The following is a 21,577-nucleotide window of genomic DNA, read 5'->3' on the forward strand; positions in this document are numbered from 1 at the left end:
TATTCCTAGGGATAAAAATACATGTTTATAAAAAATAAAAAATTACAAAAAAAAAGATAAAAAGTGAGAGACTAGACATCAATAATGGGGTTATTAGCTGAGACTGAATGGTAGATATGCTGTGAAAGGGAGTGGGATAAGGTGGAAACCAGACATTGCAGAGGAGAAATTGGTTATACTTGGTAAAAGAGCACAGGGTGGTAGGGGGAACCCTAGGAGGTAAAGATAACTCTGAGGTATCTCACCTGGGAGATCTGCCCCCTATCAACCAAATTAGAGGACCCAGGGAATGGTTGAAAAGGAATGGTACAAAATTGAGCTTTGACAGGGCAAAGCTAGACTCCTTCCCTGGCATTTCTATAAACCATTTCTATAAAACTGGACAACCGAGCCCTTAGCAAATGGGATTTGAAACAGTGTGATATGATTTAGGAGCTAGAGGGAGTAAACATGTAACTTAAGATAATGATATTCTTTCTCTCTTGGAGCGTTCTCTCCCATCCATAAATTCTTTGAATACATATTGTTTGCTTAGATTGCTTTACATTTAATTGCTTGTTGCCTAGAATTGTTCTTTCATTTTCCCCCAAATATTAGTTTTTTGTGTCAACCTGCATACTGCAAACTCATCAAGGACAGGGGACCAGATATCACCCCTTTGCAACTATACAGAAAAGATCTCATAAGGTACTAAATAAATATCAGGAGGTAAATAAATACTTACTCAATATTTACTTGGAGACATAATCTAACTGCATTTATTATTATGTCATTCCAGCATCTCCCATCTACAAGTTACAAAGACAAATAATAGCTTCTGCCAGGGTTTCTCAACCTTAACATTATTGACATCTTAAGCCAAATAATCTTTATTGTGGGGTAGTCCTGTGCATTATAAGATGTTTATAATGCCCCTGATCTCTTCTCACCAGATTCCAGCAGTATCTCCCCCTCCCTGTGACAACTGTGACAACAAAAATGTCTCCAGACAGGGGTGCCTAGGTGGCTCAGTCAGTTGGGTATCCAACTCTTGATTTCAGCTCAGGTCTTGATCTTAGGGTCCTGGGATCAAGCCCTGTGTCTGGCTTTGGACACGGACCTTGCTGAAGATTCTCTCTGCCCCTCCTCCCTGCACTCTCACCCATGTGCTTGCTCTCCCTCTTAAAAAAAAAAAAAAGTCTCCAGGCATTGCAAATGTCTTCTAGAGATAGAATGACCACTGTCCCAATTTGTCTGGTACTGAGGGAGCTGCTGAGACATAGGCTTTTATTTTTAAAAGTAGGATAATCAGGATCAGGATCAGGAAAATCAATAAAACCAGGATGAGATTTTCATCCCAACTGGAAGCCAAAATTACCCTGGTTAGGAACTGCTGTCCTGGGGATGCCTGGTGGCTCAGTTGGTTACGTGTCTGCCTTTAGCCCAGGTCATGATCCCAGGGTCCTGAGATCAAGTCCCACAATAGCTTCCTGCTCAAAGGGTAGCCTGCTTCCCCCTCTGCTTGGCACTACCCCTGCTTGTGCTCTCTCTGTTTGACAAATAAATAAATAAATTCTTTAAAAAAAAAGAAAGTCACTGGTCTGTGGGAATGGAGAACCACCCATAACTTCTAAAAAATATGAGTACTACCATGGAAGCACACATTCAATATTCTTGACACACAAGGAGGAAAATATTAATTTTCAATGAAGTAGGAGGGATTGGGAAAGACTATATGTATGTATACATATATAAATAAATATGTATGTATGTATGTGTATATATACATATGTATAACACAACACAACAAAAACCACAGTTAACTGATGCTTAAAAGTTTCAGAAGGTTTTAACAGGTGAAGACAAGCAATCCAACTGGAAGAAACCATGCAAGCTAATGGGTGGGAAGATCTTAGACAAGTCCCAGAATGAGTGAGTTAGCATGGGGTGGGGGGTATGAGCAGGCGGCAAGAAGGTGAATTGCAGTGTAAGATTACAAGGATAGGATGGAGTCAGGCCTTGGAAGGCTCTGTCTTTTAAATAACAAGAAGAACCAACAACAGATAACACATATGTATTACATACAATATGCCAGGGATTGTTCTGCACACTTTAGTGATATTAACTCACTCAATTTGTACAACAACCATATGTGTGGGCAGTATTAATATGGGAACTTTACCAGGGAGGGATCGCATGGGCACAGAGAGGATCATTGGTTTCCTTGAGGCCAGGAGGCAAGTCAACGGGAGAGTCAGGGTTAAACTAAGTCTGCCTGACTCTTGGTTTTTATGCCATTAACAGTCCCATTCTTCAGCTCTCCAGCTAACACTGGCAAATCATTAGATCTTCTCACTGGCAGAGTGACAAGGCCCGATATGAATTGGAGAAGCTAGCTCAGATGGCTGATAACAATAAAATGCAAGGGATATATGCACCACTCCTTTCTTCCCCTATTGTAACTCTATTATCACTATTGCATCTATGTGATTTTTAGTAAAAGCTGCAACATGATGAGTTTACAGTCTGAACCTACGGGACAGTGGAAATGCTCAACTCCACCAGCTGAAAAACTTTAGTGCCAGGTGGTACTTAGTGAATGCTATGTGCTCAGGATAGACATAGCCAATCCCAAAAGTTTAGAAAAAGAGGCAAAAGGGAGACTGAAGAGCCATGGAAATAATGAAATAAAACCAAACTTATCTGAAGCCAGCAGTAACCAGTTGTTTTATAGCTGGCAATAATTTCTGAAGAAAAGTAGGAGATGTGTCATTACTTGCCTTGAAGATGCTCTTCAGACTTGGACAAAGCTTAGAAAATAAGGAAACAAATCTGCTATGACCCCTAGGGGAGGATTTGGATACAACACAACTTTCTATTTTTAACCTGGATGTCCAAATAACATGGCCTTTGATACACCCATCTCTTCAATCTAAACTTTTCCACAGGAACCTTGTCCCTTATCTCATTCCTGATAATTTATTAATAAGGCACCAGATAAAAAATGTTCCTTAATAAAACACCCAGGCATTGTGGACTGCTTAATATAGTTAATTTAAGTGGGGCAACTGAGATTCATGTAGATAGCCATATTAGATTAGGGGGAGATTAACATCACTCTTGCTGTTTGCTTAAGAATGCAGCTAAACATGCTGTTCCTTGAAGTGCTGAGTTCAGATGAGCATTTTCAAACACTTGTTCTGAATTTGCACGCAGTAATATGGACAAGAGGTCTCTAGAAACCAAAATTAATGTAGTCTTAGATGGAATCCAGAAGGAATTCCTGTCCATTTCTCTCTGTCTTCATTCTTCTCATACCCACCCACTCCAATCCTACCACCACCTTCCAGTATAGGGTCAGGCTAGAATGATTCTTACAGGAATCATTCATTGGGACATTTCTAAAAAATAAATTCATTTCCTCCAGCGGGAAAATTCAAACAGGCAAACAAACTGATATTTACACATGCACACACACAGGTAGACACAGACACAGACACACAGACACCACACACACACACACACACACACACACAAGCCAAAGTCCATTGAACTGGTTAGAGGAAGAACAACATTGAGTTGATATTTTTGAGTTAAACCTGATGCTAGAACCATTAAGATTCATGTCCCTTTCTCAAGCAGAAAATATCATGAATATTGACTACTGCTTAGAATAAATAGCAGTATTATTCTCTTTAGAGTGTGCTTCAAAGCATTTCAGATCCATGGAAATTATATGAATATTTTTCATACACCATATCCACATGTGGCAAATCCATCTTGTGTTCTGCCAACAGTCTTCCTGTCTTCTGTATTTTAGAAGGACACGGGGAAAGCATTGATCTGAAGTAAATGCCTACCTTTTCTTTGCTTGGCACTAAGTCCAATGGCAATTAAAAATATAACAAGCAAAATGTATTTGCTTACATTGTACAAAATTTTATGTACAATGTAAGCAAATAATACATTTTTGTTAAAAGTATGACTAAACAACAAAGCAGAGCTTAACAAAGCTGACTCATTTCTTAAGGGCTCCATATTCAATCTAATTTGCATAGTTGGTATTTGGCAACTCTACTGTCTTATTTCCCAAATTCAATAGTGTTGCCAGACTGGCAGCTTTGCAATAGCTAAGGGAAAGATTATATGCCTATACTTTGGTTTTCCCTTTCTCTATGTAATAAACTCAAATGTTAAACCAATTATCATCTACTAAGAAAAAAATATAAATGTCAACTTGAAGACTTGGTTAATAGCTGAGTGAAACAGCTGGACTTGTGTACTCCTATGCTGGGGTGTAGTTCCCTTGAGAGGAAGTAACAAAGATGAAAGAAGAAGTTAACAACTAAACTGACCCAGAAACTGACAGCCATGGGGAGAGGGAGGCCACAGCTCATCTAGGATGGATGTCTCTTACGGGAATCATCCCCACTTTCCAACCTCACCTTCTCCCATCATGGCGTCTTCCTTTTTAGTCTCTTGTGATCTTGGGTGTTTGGATGAGATGTGGATATGATTCTTCTGGCTGTTAGTCTGGAATTCAGAAATATCTTCACTTTTTATTTCTAGATTAATGAGAAAAAGATGTGACTGTTTCTTGTTTTTTAGAATAAAACATTTTATTTGTAAACTGGTCCTAAGTGACAACATGCTTCTCTTGTATGCCCCCACAAAATGATTGTGATACACGTATATGAGAATGCATATAATGTATTCAGAGATTAAGAAATAAGGAAATACAACTCCATATACTGACCAGCAACTTTAAGGTATAAAACTATACAATACAATAGCCATAATATATGGCTATGGAGCACTTGAAATATGACTAGTTTGAGTTAAGATGTGCTGTAAGTGTAACATATATACCTGATTTTAAGAACCTGTAAAATATCCAATATTTTTATATTTATTAAATATAAATGTTGATATATTAGGTTAAGAGGATACTAGAAAATTGCATCATGTGCCTCACATTTGTGGTTCATGTTATATTTTTACTGGACAGAGCTGGTATAGAGTTTTACAATACTCTTTAACCTTTTATTTTGAAATAATGATAGATTCACAGGAAGTTGCAAAGAAATATACTAAAGGATTCATGCATCCTTATCCAGCCTCCCCTACTGTTAACAACTTATATAATATGAAATGAAAACCAGAAAATTCACATTGGTACAATCCATAAAGATCGTGCATATATGAGCTCTTGATTGAAGATTTCCACTTTTGACTGATGATTTTTATATTCTATTCATTTATTTATTAAATATCTTAATCAAAAATGTATTTACATTGCTTATGTCAGAAACTGTCCTAAGCAATGGAAAGACAATAAGTAAGAAAGACCTGGTCCTTGCTCTCAGAGTTTTATTTCCGTTTGAATGGCAGCGGATAAAAAAAAATTCATAATGTAAGGTCAAATGACGCCAGGCCATGGCATATGATAATTTTTCTCAAGGAAAACACTTTAGCAATTGAGTTTAGCTAAAATCCTGATTTTTCATGGAACAACATTTTTTTAAATTTATTTTCAGCATAACAGTATTCATTATTTTTGCACCACACCCAGTTCTCCATGCAATCCGTGCCCTCTCCAATACCCACCACCTGGTTCTCCCAACCTCTCACCCCCCGCCACTTCAAACCCAACATTTTTTACATTGAAAGAACTTGGAAGAATAAAAGATAGATTCTGGTTATTCCTATTGGGTACTTGGTAGGTTTTTTTAAAGTGAATGAAGCCAGCCTATAACTTCCATGAAACAAGTGACCATAGTTTCTTCCAGTGATAAAATTCAAGCTTTCATGGGAAATTTTAAATTTTGGACAACTTTTATCAACTATAAGTTTTAGAGATATTGAATTCTTAAAGTTTAATGTTGATATTAACAAATGCAATTTTTAAAAAATTATAGAATAAAATATGTCAGCATTTGGAAAATTTTTATAACTCAGTGAAACAATATTTTTCCAAATGGCTAACGCATAATATTTCAAAATCATGTATAAGTAAAAGCTCCACTCAAAGTCCATAATAGATTAGTGGTTTTTCATATACAGAGTATAGAACGTATATTGAAATGTACTTGTAAGTAACTATCTCTTGGCCAGGCTGGGTGCAGTATCAAAGAAGATGATCCACAATTATCTGTGAATGTTATTAAAATACTCTTACTCTTCTACTTCTACTTGTACTTGTGTGAGGATAGATTTTCTTCACACACTTCAGCAAAAACAATACATTGCAGCCAATGTAATGTGGAAGCTGCTAGAGAATACAGCTGACTTTTCTTAAGACAGACATTAAAGAGTTTTATAAAAATGCCACTCTTTTCATTATATATATTTGGAAACATCATTTTAAATAAAAAATTATAATTATGTTAACATATAATGCATGTATTACTGTTATTTTAAAGAAAATAAGTAAAATTTTACATTTGCTCTTTTAACTTCTAATTTGGAAGTATTAATAGATAAACATACATTGACAAAATCTCTTTGGCGTTTTCAATAATTACTGAAAGGGGAACAAGGTCCCAAGATAAAAATTTTATACACTACTGACACAGACTGTGTAGCTGAATTGGAGAATACTGTTCCATGAGTAAGATGGGGAATGATATTTATTATTCTAAAGTAATGAATGCTAATCCTAGAAGTTTGAAAAACACAGAAAGATTTAAAGAAGAAAATATAAATTACTCATACAGAACTGGTTACTCTACCTTTTTTACCTTTTTTTTTTTCATAAAGTGTTTCCTAATCTCTTTTTATTTTTATAAGAAAGTTAGAAGTCTACATCCAATCAGGAAAATATGTGAATTTAAATTTTTTAAAATTTTATTTATTTATCTGACAGACAGAGATCACAGGTAGACAGAGAGGCAGGCAGAGAGAGAGAGAGGGAAGCAGGCTCCCTGCCAAGCAGAGAGCCTGATGTGGGGCTCGATTCCAGGACCCTGGGATTATGACCTGAGCTGAAGGCAGAGGCTTTAACCCAGTGAGCCACCCAGGCAGCCCAGAAAATATGTGAATTTAATAAAGAGAAATGTGTCCACAGATATTGAAAAGTTGAAAGAGTGAAAAAGAGAATACCAAGGTAATGAATGGTATGTTAGACTGCAGGAAGAAGCTTCCTCTATAGTTGGAGAACAGAAGGAAGGAGATGGGTGAGCAGAACTTAGTGGGGGCTCCTCCATTGCTGGTAGGCTTAGCGGTAAAGTGGAGGATGAGAATTAAGTAGAATATATCACAGAATTGCATGAAATTAAAAATTATGAAATGTCTTTGCTTTCAAACCAAAAATCAACACATACACACACACACACACACACATGCACACAAACACACTACTTTAGATGTAAAAACAAAGACCAAAAGACAATTATCATATGATCTCTCTGTTATGAGGAATTTGAGAGGCTGGATGAGGGGTCATGGGGGAAAGAGAGGGGAAAAAAGTAAAACAAGATGGGACCAGGGAGGGAGACAAATCATAAGAGACACTTAATCTCAGGAAACAAATTGAGGGTTACTGGGGGTAGGGGAGGGGGAGGAATAGGGTGGTTGGGTTATGGGCAATGGGGAAGGTATGTGCTACAGCGAGTGCTATGAATTGTGTAAGACTGATAATTCACAGACCTGTACCCCTGAAACAAATATTATATGTTAATAAAACAAAACAAAACAAAAAACAAAAAATAACCCCAAAGACCAAAACCTGCATTCCACAAATCACAGGCAACAACTCAGGATGAGATCCCATTCTTCTTGAGAAAGACAAGGTACCCTTGAGTTTCCCTGCAGTTTGGCCAGCCCCATCAGGACAGGGAGAGAGGGAAGTATATCACACTGCTGCTTGGTTCAAAATAAAGAGTGTATGGAGCTTCCCTCTCCCAAGATCTCTCAGAAACCCAAGCACTATGAGTCTTCCAGTAGTGGCTCCATGCTTCTTCCTCTTTCCTTTCTTTATTTTGACTTCTCTCTTTGCCTCACTTCTTTTGTACTCACGTTTGTTTGAGCACACAAGTGTTTCATCCACTAATCTGATGAGGGGAGTCAGGGACTTGCCAATACTTGGCCTGCCCCTCTATCTCCCTCACTCTAAGAGCAAAGTAGAAAGATAGAAAGAAGCCTCCTTTCCAGAACTTCTTTCCCTCAGTGATGCTCCATGTCCCCAGTCTAAAAGATATGATCTGCTTCTGCGAAGATGTTCAAGAATATAGTTTCCATGCTCCTACGATAGGGAAAAAAACCCACCAAACATTCTCTTCCCTCTTCTGAATCCCTTTCCCTTCTTTCTTAAACTTACTTTTTGGAGGATTACTTGGGCAGTGGAACATAGTGTTTTAGAGAGTAGCATCTGGAGCCAAACTGCCTGACTTTTTCTTGATTGTGTGACCTTGGGCAAGTTACTTAACCTTTGTGTACCTCATGCTACGCCCATAACACAGATCCTACTTCAAAGGGCTGTTATGAAGATTAAAAAATCCATGCATATAAAGTACTTAGAACCTGGCCCACAGTGAATATTCAATAAATACTCTCATCATTATCACTATTATTAGTTAAGGTTAAGCAATCTTTGTCTCTATTGTATAAACTGAATAGTTTGGTTCCATATGTTAGAGTTTCATAAAAAATTTCTCTTGGGGAAAGAAAAAGAAATGTTAGTGTATTATACACTATAACATTTCCCCACTGATATTTTCATTGCCAAAAGAAAAATCTACATACTTCTGCTTTTGCTTTTCTTTAACCAACAGCACACCAGACAGCATAGAGCCAGCCATGAGGCCACTGAGCACAGGGAAGCAGCCAAGATGATGGTTGACTTCTCTGACCTACGCACAGGTAAGACAGTGAATGACCTTGATCGAGCTGTAAAATTGACTCCTGTTTAAAAAAAAAAAACAGTAATAACATATTAATTGGATAAAAGATGTTGATGTAATAAAAATACTGTGGAAGAGATATGTTTACAACAATACCTGTCACTTAGTAGGTTCAATAAATACTTAGCGAATTAAGTGATTAAATGAACTAATATTCAATTGAAAATTTGTATTTCTGAAGAACTACAAGAATCCAGTTCCAACAATAACATACAACTGTTCCTTCCAATTCTGTCCATTACCAATGGGGCATTCTTCCAAATCTCCCCTTTCATTCTCAGACTTACCTTTTCCACCAATGCAAAATTTCAATTTCACTCTCATGTTCCACTAATTAGAATAGAAATGCTCTCAGCTCTAGAATGTGTGAAACTACTTGCTCTGACCTATGTCTCCTGTTTTTAAAAAATGGTATGTAAGACATCAAAACAGGGAACAGGGACTCCTACCACAGAGCCAAGAGAATTTTCTAACATCCATGAGAATTTTGTTATCTGGGAAACTGAACAAGATTATTAGTAGGAAAGTAGCAACTGGGATGACCATCAAAGGTATTATGCTAAGTGAAAGAGGTCCATCTCTGAAGGGTACATATTTTATGATTCCATTTATATGACATTGTAGAAAAGACAGAATTATAGTGATAAAGAACAGGTAAGTGATTGCCAGGGATTAGTGATAGTGGCAGGGGGAATGTGAGGACAGAGGAGCAGAATAAGGGAGATTTATTGGAAATATTCTATATCCTGACTGTGGTGGTAATTACATGAATCTGATAAGATATTAGAATCCACAAAAACATATGCAAAAATAAATTTTACTGTGTATTATTTTTTAAATAAAAAAATTTAAATTTACCTATAATTTTGAGGGTAACAGATATGTTCATTATCTTAATTGTGGGGATGGTTTCATGGAAGTATATATTCATCAAAATCTACAAAACCGTGTGTTTGAAGTATTTGTAGTTTATCATGTGTCAATTATACCCCAATACAAAAATGAAAAATTTTTTTAAAAAAGCACTTGCCTACAAGCATGAGTTAGAGCCAGAGATTTTTAAGTAACACATCCAAATAAACCAGCCTACGCCAAATCTCTGCAATCATCTGAATAAATGTAGGCAAAAACAGAGTTTTTATTTTTTCTATTCAAGGAAACATTGTGCTATTCTTTGCTGTGCTTTCCTTGGACTGAACCTGATTATATATATATATATATATATATATATATATATATATAGTTTTGATTTAAAGTCACTGTCAGGTTTTCAGTCTCTTGACTCGTTGCTGACTTGGTCCCAAAACTACCATAACAAAATTAGCTAGAAATGGTTCTCCTGTGTACATCTTATGCTTGACACCTACTTAGCTTGTTCGTTATTAGTTGCTTTTTATGAACATCTGAATAAGATAAATCAAGCCCAGAGAGGGGGGAATGGATTTTACTGGTGATTTGCAGAAGTATAACAAGATTCCTCGTTCTTTTATCCATTTTCCAATGATTGCTCAGTGATTGTTTACTTTGCTAACTGAATAAGTCACTGTTCTCATTCTGAAGATATTTACAAGCTAGTAGATAAAATTACACACACACACACACATACACACACACACACACAAATCAGAATGTGACACATGTCAACAGAATAATGCAATCAATTGCTCTGGAAGGATATTTCCCATCAATATGGTCAGGGAAAGCATCCAAAAGAGAATATTTAAGTGGGGCTTTTAAGGCTAAGCAAATAAAGACAGAAAGGAGGAAAGAGCAATTGTTTAGGAAATTAGTGCAAAAGATAGTGGGAATTAATGCTGGAAAGCATTTGAGATAAATTTTGGCAGGCAGTAAATGTCAACCCAAAGCTTCTTGACTATATCTTGAAGGCAATGAGGTGTCATAAAAGGAAAAATTCTGAGCTGGGAAATAGCATATATCAAGTGGGATACAAAAGATCAGGCCATGAAAGTGTTTCGGACACAAATAATGGCAGAGGGGTTGAAGTCAATTAACTGATTTATAAGACCAGAGAAGTACCTGGGTCTAAGGGTAGAGACCACAAGCTTTTAAATATTTATAGTAGCAGAACATTACAAAGCTACAATCTTAGACATCATCTCAATATCCTTACTTACTTATAAAGAAATGAGCAGAAGACATGAACAGACACTTATTCAAAGAAGAAATACAAATGGCTAATAGACACATGAAAAATTGTTCATCATCATTAGCCATGAGGGAGATTCAAGTCAAAACCACATTGAGATATGACCTTATACCAGTTAGAATGGTCAAAATTAACAAGACAGGAAACAATGAGTATTGAAGAGGATGTGGAGAAATGGGAACCCTCTTACACTGTTGGTGGTAATGCAAGTTGGTATAGCCACTTTGGAAAACAGTGTGGAGATTCCTCAAAAAATTAAAAATAGAGTTACCCTATGATCCTGCAATTATACTACTGGGTATTTACTCCAGAGATACAGATATAGTGAAAAGAAGGGCCATCTGTACCCCAGTGTTTCTAGCAGCAATAGCCACAATTGCCAAACAATGGAAAGAGTCAAGATGCCCTTCAATAGACGAATGGATTAAAAAAATATATATGGTCCATATGTACAATGGAATATTATGCAGCCATCAGAAAGGATGAATACCCAACTTTTGTATCAACATGGATGGGATTGGAAGAGATTATGCTGAGTGAAATAAGTTAAGCAGAGAGAGTAAATTATCATATGGTTTCACTTAGTTGTGGAGAATAAGGAATAACACAGAAGACATTAGGAGAAGGAAAGGAAAAGTGAAGGAAAGGAAAAGTGAATTGGGGGAAATCAGAGGGGGAGTTAAAGCCCAGACTGTGGGCTCTGAGAAACAAACAGAATTTTGGAGGGGTGGGAGGTGGGGGGTTAGGTGAACCTGGTAGTGGGTGTTAAGGAAAGCACGTATTGCATGGAGCACTGGGTGTGGTGCATAAACAATGAATCTTGGTACACTGAAAAAATAAGATTAAAAATAGTAGAAATGGTTGTGCCTATGATGTTCCAAGTTTTTCTACACTCCAAAGATACAGTGCTGAACTCAGCATAAATCCTGCCCCTTTTGGAACTTAGGTTTGAATGGGGGTGGCTGGGGGGCAGAACACAGGCAGTAGACAAACAAGCAAATACACTGATACCCTGGTCCCATGTGGCAGTAAGTGCCGTGAAGACCAAAGTGAGGTTGGCAGACAGAGAATGACTGGCAATGGAGCAGGACTGGGAATGGTGGTGGGGTTGACTTAGTGATGCAGAAAAGACGTTCCCGAGGAGGTGACATCTGGGGAGAAATCTGAGTGAAATGATGATTGAGTCATATGAATTTCAGGAGGAAGAGTATCCCATGCATGGAAATGGCAGGGACAACAGAGCCAAGCCAGATTTCTCTGGATTTGGTGGCTAGGAGCAGCCTGGGTTCCCCTGGTCTCTTTTCAGCCCAGCAGCCCCTGAGAAACCCCTACGAGCTACAGGGCTGCAAAGAACGGACAGAGAAACCACAGCCAAGTCATGGGGATGATAGGGAAGGAGGAAAGGCTGGCTGGGAAGTCAGCAGAATTAAACACACAGAAACCCTTCTCTTTTGGTGGCATCTCAGATGTTCCAAAACGAATAAGTGAGCCAGATTAGTCAACATATTAGAAAGACTGGTGAGGGTCCCATACACATCTGGTTGATTTCTCAGCTCCTCAGTTTCTACACTTCTAAAATACTGTTCTTCTTTCTAAGATATTCATTCTCTATCTTCCATCTATTCTCTTCTAATTTAAACTTCAGAAATCTCATTCTGAGATTTAATGAGCCTCGCCTCATTGACATGGTTTGAAAATTATGAAGAATAATTTAAGGAAAATTGCTGAAGAAAAAATTTTCAAGATAATTCCCCAGCCTCTTTTACAAGTTATAGGGAAGCCTAAATTAAAGCTGTAGTCTAATAAATGTGAACAGTATGGCTAGCTCAAAATCATGAAGTGTTACTGAGAAGTTTTTGTCTACACCACATTTTACAACTGGCTGTATAACTTATTCCTCAAAATAACTTTGATGAAGTATTTGGTTAGTCTTGGTTAACTACTGAGGAAATTGAAGGACAAAGGTCCTTTAAATAACCCAACAAGTCTGGGACAAAATATCCAGCTCCGCATGGATTGTCCTTCCAAAATATATATACATGGGGATCCCATGGTCCAGAACACTGAACATGTATCTCCATGGATCTGTCCTACATAAAGACACTTCCATAGGTACTTAAAAGATATTTGCCCTGCAAAATTAAGATTAATGATAATATAGTTGATTCTCAGAAGTCAGGTGCAAAAAAATTGTCCAGGACTTGGATAAAGGGAAAAAATGATTATAGATCTGATCGATGTCATACCATAGTATTTTCAAACAGGCCCATTCAAGGTTTATCAAATTATCTGGAACATAGTATACATTTGTGTATATATATTTATATAGGTAAACTGCAAATAATTTTTCTCCATTCAGATGTAAATGGTAACTGTACACATGTAACACCAAAGATTACAGTTTTATTGCCCTGTATCCAATGTGGCAAACTTATTTCAGCTGGCTGTGTGATGCACGTCTCTCAAATGCTCTTCTCTGTAATGCTTATCTTTTCATTGTGGCAATCTTAAATACTCTTGAAACCATTTGCGTCTTTGTGGTACACTCAACTAGTGAGTTAAAGAAGTTGTTGACAAATGCTCATTCTATACTTTCCCAAGAGCTACAGTTTTCTCTTTTTGAGAAGTATCTTATGACAGTTGGAATTCAAGTTTCATAAGGAGAACTAATATGTGGCCTTAATTAAACAGTCGTTGTTGGGCTTCAGATATCTCGCATCAAAACATGAGATTTCCTTGGTTGTTTCCATTAACTAACTGGTTTAATTCTAGTGATGATTATTCGAATGTGTTTTTTTAAAGATTTTATTTATTTCTTTGAGAGAGAGAGAAAGAGAGAGAGAGAGCATGAGAGGAGAGAAGGTCAGAGGTAGAAGCAGACTCCCTGGAAAGCAGGGAGCCTGATGTGGGACTCAATCCTAGGACTCTGGGATCATGACCTGAACCAAAGGCAGTGGCTTAACCCACTGAGCCACCCAGGTACCCTATTCAAGTGCATTTTATAAAACTTTGCATCATCACATCCGTGTACTAACTGCTTTCCACAATTGTGTGGCTTTAATATCAGACTAATTTTCTGCCCCAAATTAATAAGTGGTTATAAATATCTACTTCTTTAGTTCAAATGTGGTGTCAGCATTTTTAGAATTCTTTTAGATGCTCTGTTAGTGGAGGAATTTTTTTCTGGTAAATCACAATAATGAATGGAAAAATTAAATCTTTTTTTCTTTTTTCTTTTTCCGGTGTCTCTATGAGAGCTCAGTATTTTTAAAAACAGGATGCCAAAAACTACACTCTCAAAAGCAAACAAACAAACAAAAAACACTCTTTTCTCACCACTCCTTGGTAAGAGGAGACCTGGCTCTACCCTTCATGGAAATGAGAGGAGGATTTTGCATAGATTCCTTGGAAGTTAAATTAACGTGCTATCTACTTCAAACTTACTGAGTAGTATTACCCTCTAATATAGCAAAAGTTGTCAAGAATGTTGCAGAAGGGAGAAGACCTTTTTTTCAAGGTTTCCTCAAGATGAGTTGGAGCATATGAGCAATTTACAGACACCTTATATCTGTCCTTCTAAAGTGCCAGGACTTTGAATGGTTATGGAGCTGGGGGGAGGCAGTGGGTGAGGAGGGCAGAACTGAAATATAAAATTTCACAATACTTAATATCCCATGACTCTCTTTCTTAACCTTAAAATGTTCTCGTTAATATCCAACCAAATGCCACCACATGTCAAAGAAAGAATAAGTAGTAACAATAATAAAAAGCATTCAAAGTAAATTTTAACAACTAGAAGAAAATGTATATTTGGATTCTTGCTTACCAAAATTCTCCAGGGACTTAATTTCTATATGAGTTCTTGTTTCTCATACCTTAATGATATAGCCAAGTGATTTTTTTCTCTAAACTGTGATGACTTCTTATTCATGATAGGAGCTATTCCCATTATAAAGGAGAAGGGGCTATTTTTTTTTTTTTTTTTTTAAGGAACACATAGTAAAAACACACTCCTGCTACTATTACCTGGAGGGGAAGTGACAGTAAAAAGAAAGTGCCAATTTGACCCAGAGATCAAAACTGCCAAGTTGGAGAAGCTCACATAACCATCTTGACTTTCTGCCCGAGTACACCCTACAAACAAACACAGAAACAAAATGTAAATGTTAGTTACCCACTCAAGGCAGTTTCTTTAAGTCTTCTCTGTAAAGAGGCAACTGGGAACGAATGGAAAAAAAGATTTAATGAAACAGATTATAAAACCCATCAGGCTTTTCTTAGATGAATCGTGGAACCAAATAATCCAAGAAAGAATAATAGTAACAGTAATTGAAGTTTGCCATGCCGGATGCTGTGCCTTAGATACATGATTTTAAATAAACTGTACAAAAGGCAATAGATAACCTTATGAAAGGTGAAATTACTTGGTGTGGGGGTTATAGCCCCAGGTCTGCCTGATTTCCAAGTTGACATTCTTAACTACTACAATATGTTGACTATTTCATTATTAAATATCTGCCAAGAAAGAAAATCTACTATCTTATAGATGGTCGTTTCTAGGCGCTGCCTCTCTTTTATTCAAGGGATCTGTAGTTTATGTGGCAGCAGAGTTAGGCCAATAGAGCAGGACCACAGCTATGCATCAAATCATGACTGATAAAGGCTACCCTGATTTAGCAACTTGGGTTGCCTTGGCTATGGTTCCCATGAATAAAATGAAAAAAAAAAAAAAAGAAAAAAAAAAGCAAGTTTACATCTTCTAACAATAGGCCATCCATTTTTAAAGTGAAAGAAGGCAACTTAACTCAGGATCACATTCACAACGCCATTAATTAGTCTTCTGACTCCACTACCCTCAAATTACTTTGCTAATTAACAGCTGCTACAGTTCACTCTGGAAATGTCATGATGATTGATATGATGGACAAGGAGTTGGGAGAGTGGTCTTAAAGTTTATAAATTGGTTTGAGATCTTTAAGGCTGAAAGGTATCATAAAGTTATAATATGCTTAGTGTTAACATTTTTCAATTCAATTGCTTAATCCGTTTTGTGGAAACACTGTCTTTCCTCATCAATTTTGCAGAGCTAACTAAAACTTCTTTTTCAAAAGCATCTTTTCCTTCATCTCTTCAGCATCCCAAAATAAATAAAATGCCCAGAAAAATGGAAATAAATAAGCCAAGACTCAAATAAATGATAGGCGCCCAAGATAAATGCAGTTTATACACTTTAAAACCTATATGCATCAAAATTATGGTCAATAAACTCTTACAAACAATGAACTGCAGAGTACAGATGTTCAACATGAAATCGTTTGCTGCAGTTTTTCCTTTGACAAACGTCCTTATTGTTCCCATCTTTGGAGGAATACAAAGCAGCATTTAATCGAAATGTGTCCGTCGAGCACAGTGAGTCTGGCTCATAGAACAGCCGCCAAACTGCCTAATGGAAAGTGTTTTAGCTCCAAATGGGTTTGCTTTTGTGTTAAATACCAGCTTGCCTCAGAGATCTCTACAAAGATTCCCATATATATCTATGATATTCTCAGATTTGAAGCATATGTGCCCAAAAGCTGAGGCAGTTGCTGCCAAGTACAGTATATTACTCCAGGGTTCATATCTCTAGAATGGTAATTGTAAAATATACAAATGCCAGCGACAGGCTCCCTGATCAAGCTGGTATAAGCAGTGTACTGGCCGGGGGAACTTGGGATGAGGTGGGGTGCTGGGCTTGAAGCAAGATTGAAATCGACCACGTGACTTAGCAGCGAGTGCTACCTGAATGGGTTTCTCTGGGGCATATGGTTTCCAAAATACCCAATTCTCCCCCACAACTATCCTTCTCATCCCTGGCAATATTAGCAAACTGGCATATCATTAATGTTGAGACTGTATTTTTTTTTAATATTAAGTACATATTTTTTCCTACAACGAGGATCTGTCATTAAATATGAAAGGGTCTGTAGGGCCCTTCAATAATTATCTTCCAGTACATAAATTTACTTTTTTTGTTATTTTATTATAACCTGCTTTTTTACTGAGGGGGCTCTACTGAGATAAGTATAAAAGGTTTAGACTAGACATATAGATACGGTCTCGTTGTTATTGTTCTCCTCCGGGAAATACTTAGAATAAGCTAGGTCATCCATCCCAAATGGTTTTAGTTCTACTCTTTCTGTAGTTAAAAAGAAGTATTTCATGATGGCTCCAAGAGCCATATGAAAAAAGCTGTTTTGGTGATGTGGACATTCTAAAAACACAAAACTCCACAAGCTCATTTTCCCTACTCCATGACACACACAAAAATGTGAGCATAGAATGACTTCAGCCCATTCCTTATGCTTCCTCAGTAAATCTTCCAAGGAAAATAGTTCTGACAATACTAATCTAGATGAGTCAGCAGGCTGAGTATGATGTGGTGCATTAAATAAAATAGCAAACACTCATTCATTTTGCATAGTCACAATATGATTCTAAGCTAGTCAATGATGATATATTTGGAATAACTGAAAGAGAAATAATGAAGGATTGGGGGAGGGTGTGAGGACTGGGGCAAAGTGAAGCATGGAGTCTGAATAAGGTATGGTCCAGAAGAAAGTACTATGGATGGGGAAAACAGAGAACATGGATATGGTGGTAGGTATGGGTAGTATATGAAGAATGGTGAGTTATGAATTATGAGCAAGGTATAGAGTATGGGTAAGGTACAAAATATGGGTAAACATATGAGGTAGGAATAAGGGAAGAATGTAGGTAAATGAACTGTACATGTAAAAATGGTTATGACAGCAAGTTAATGCTGTATGTATTCTATCACACTATTTTTTATAAAAGGAATATGGAGTTAGGGTTAGGGTTATAGAGTAAGTTATAGAGTATGGGTAATGGACTGAATGTTTGTGTCCCTCCAAAATTCAAATGTGGAAACTTAATCTCCATTGAGCTGGGATTTAGGAGTAGGACTTCTGTGGAGTGACTAGTGATAAATGCCCTTATAAAAAAAAAACTCCAGGGCGCTTGGGTGGCTCAGTGGGTTAAAGCCTCTGCCTTCAGCTCAGGTCATGATCTCAGGGTACTAGGAACGAGCCCCACATTGGGCTCTCTGCTCAGCGGGGAACCTGCTTCCCCCTCTCTCTCTGCCTGCCTCTCTGCATACTTGTGATCTCTCTCTCTGTCAAACAAATAAATAAAATCTTTTAAAAAATAAAAATTGAAATTAAAAAATTAAAAAAAAAAAAAAACTCCCAAAAGCTCTCTTGCCCCTTTTGCCACATAAGGACTTAGTGAGAAGATGGCCATCTATGAATCAGGAAGAATGTCTTCTCTGGATGCCAAGTTTGCCAGCACTTTGATCTGGGACTTCCTATTCTCCAGAATGGAGAGAAATAAATTTCTTTGTTTACAAGCCACTCTGCCTGTGGTTTTCCGTTATAGCAGCCTGAAAGGACAAAGATAGGTATGAGTGTGTGTAAAGTCTGGAGTATGGATAAGTTATGGAATCTGGGTATAATATGGAATAGAGGATGGGGTAGGTGAGCTTCAGTTTCCAGGTGAGGTAGTTGATGTACACATTACTAAAATATGAAAAAAAGCTGAAAATTGATATTTTTGACACTGTTGTCTTAAGATCAGAGAGTAAACAAATTACTATTCTGTCTTATGAATCTCATATCAAAATGTCAGTAACAGCTAAATGGTATTGAATAATGGACAGAATGACATCATCAAACCAGGCAGTTTAAAACTACCTCCTAATACAATTTTGAATGTTTAATTTTTACTGGCCAATGTTGGGTAGCTTTGTTTAATTATCTTACTTTCTTAATGATGTGGCTTGTTTCTGCAAATTTGCACATCCCCATCACATTGGGCTGTCCTCTTTCCTCAGGATTTTAAACCCAAAGAGTTTCAGGCTTAACTGCTTTGGTAAAGAAATGACCAAGAAGACAAAAATAGGAGTCAGCAATATGGGTGTTACTTTCACCAAAGTGAGTAAGATATACATTGTTAGGACTGGAAGAATGGGAAACATGGAGTCTATGAGGTGAGTCTCACAGAATAAGCAGCATTTCCTGGACCTTTAAAATTGGATTGTACAAGCAGAAAGTAGACAGACAGAGTGCTCAGGAGAGTAACAACACTGTGGAAGTTTGGGAAAATAATTTTTGTGTACAGGCTGAAAAGATTTAGTTTATTGATAAGTAAGTAGATAGGGTAGGGAATTTATAGGCCACAATAGTTGAAATGCAAATTAGAAAGAGATAGCAGACAAATTTATAGCTCTAATAAGAAAGGAAGAGAGTGAGACAAGCATGAAACAGTAAAGGGTTTGAAGCTATGAAATACTTAATCATGAAATGTCAATTGCCTCCTCAGGAACATTTTTTTAAAAGATTTTATTTATTTACTTGACAGACAGAGATCACAAGTAGGCAGAAAGGGAGGCAGAGAGAGAGAGGGAAGCAGGCTCCCTGCTGGGCAGAAAGCCTGATTTGGGGCTCAATCCCAGGACCCTGAGATCATGATCTGAGCTGAAGGCAGGGGCTTAACCCACTGAGCCATCCAGCTGCCTCCTCACCCTTTTATTAAAGATTTTATTTCAAGAACATTTTCAGAAGGGACTAATTCTGTTTTCTGGAATTGATGAGGGGTACCTCTACAGGAAAACAAAATATATAAGCTAAATAAAACAGTGATATAAAACAAATTCTGGGACTAATTCATTAAAAACTGTTTTGAGTGATAATTCACTAATTTGGAAACTTTATCATGAAAATTGTGTATCTTTCCTTTTTTTTAAAGAAGTGTAACAAAGAACGAAGAGACAATATTATCAGGAGAGACAAGTGCTATATATCAGATGTTACTAACAGTTTAGGCCAAAAAGTAAATGCAACTAACAGGAATGGCAAGATTTAGTATTTCTACAATGGTCTTACTCCTATACATTTTGGCATATTTTACAGAGTCCCTGTGAAGGAGCTTAGGCTCACAGCCAGAGTAGAGCAAGAAATAACAGTAAAGTCATGGCTTATTTTTGGAATCCAGTTACTTTATGGATAGGCTGATATTTTGAACTGGTAGATGAGTCATTTACAACAACCCAAAACCAACAGAAATGTCCTAGCCAATTCATGAAGTACATAGAAATCTGATAAGCTGATTTTTTAAAAGAGTTAACAATATATCTTTTACCTTGCTTTTAATGGTTGCCTGTGTGTTTAATGCCATCAGCGTCATCTGATGTCCCTGGTGAAATCATTGCCACGACCAAGGTCAAGAAACTTGCTTTTCTTCTAGGGGTTTTATAGATTCAGGTCTTATGTTTGAGATTTTAATCCATTTTGAGTTACTTTTTCTTCAAGGTGTAAAATAATGCTCCAATTTCATTCTTTTCCAGGTGGATATCTGGTTCCTCAAAACTATTTGCTAAAATGTCTATATCCTTTCCCCACTGTGTGTTCTTGGCTCCCTTGTTGAATATCAGCTGGCCACGTATGTGTGGATTTATTTTTAGGCTCTTTATTCTGTTCAGTTGGTCTATACCTTTGTTTTTAGGTGAGTACCATACTGTTTTAATTTTTGTAGTTTTGTAATATACTTTGAAACCACAGAGTGTGATGCTATCTATTTTGTTTTTCTTTTTCAAGATTGCTTTGGCTTTTCGGGATCTGTTGTGGTTTCATATACATTTTAGAGTGTTTTCTCTATTTCTATAAGAAATGTTATTAGGATTTTGATAGAGATTGCACTTAATCTGTAGATTTCTTTGGGTACTGTGGACATGTAAAGCAAAGTTAGACAAGTAGCATTATATCAAACTAAAAAGCTTCTGTGCAGCAAAGCAAATAATCAACAGGGTGAAAAGGCAGCTTACAAAATGGGAGAAAATATTCACAAACTATATATCTCATAAGGTGTGAATTTCTAAAATATGTAAGAAACCCCTACATCTCAATAGGATAAAAAAAGCTAATAACCTGATTTTAAAAAAATAAGCTAAAGATTCAATCAAACATTTCTGCAAAGAAAACCTACAAATGGCCAACATCTATAGTATATGAAAAGATGCTCAACATCACTAATCATCAGGGAAATGCAGACTAAAACTACAATGAAATATAACCTCATACCTATTAGGATGGCTATTATAAAAAAGAGAAAAAGAGAGAGAGAAAGGAAGGAAGAAAGAAAGTGTTAGTGATGACGTGGAGAAACTGGAACTCTCACACACTGCTGATGGGAATGCAAAATAGTGCAGCCACTGTGGAAAATGGCATGGAGATTCCTCACAAAAATAGAAAAATAGAAATTCCTCACACACACAAAAAAATAGAAAATAAAAATAAAAATAGAAATATAATCCAGCAAGCCCACTTCCAGTTATTTATCCAAAAGAATTGAAATCAAGATCTCAAATAGGCATCCAAACCCCCATGTTCATTGCAGTGTTATTCATACTACCTAAGACATGGAAACAATCTAAATGTTCGTCAACAGATGAATGGATTTTAAAAATGCAATGTGTACA

General features: G+C 36.9%; 1 protein-coding gene across 2 annotated transcripts in view; it reads right to left on the minus strand.

Annotated features, from left to right (window-relative positions):
* Positions 1-21,577, minus strand: part of PKHD1 (PKHD1 ciliary IPT domain containing fibrocystin/polyductin) — a 471,024-nt gene that overhangs the window by 21,191 nt on the left and 428,256 nt on the right. For both annotated transcript variants that reach the window (XM_045071248.1, XM_045071247.1), the window contains exons 65-67: positions 15,073-15,180; positions 8,722-8,880; positions 4,425-4,544 (exon numbers count right to left, since the gene is read on the minus strand). In XM_045071248.1, coding sequence (XP_044927183.1) covers positions 4,425-4,544; positions 8,722-8,880; positions 15,073-15,180 — 387 coding nt within the window. The remainder of the gene's footprint in view (positions 1-4,424; positions 4,545-8,721; positions 8,881-15,072; positions 15,181-21,577) is intronic.

Source organism: Mustela putorius, unplaced genomic scaffold, assembly GCF_011764305.1.
Source record: "Mustela putorius furo isolate JIRA1106 unplaced genomic scaffold, ASM1176430v1.1 tig00003983_pilon_pilon_pilon, whole genome shotgun sequence".
Taxonomy (NCBI): domain Eukaryota; kingdom Metazoa; phylum Chordata; class Mammalia; order Carnivora; family Mustelidae; genus Mustela; species Mustela putorius.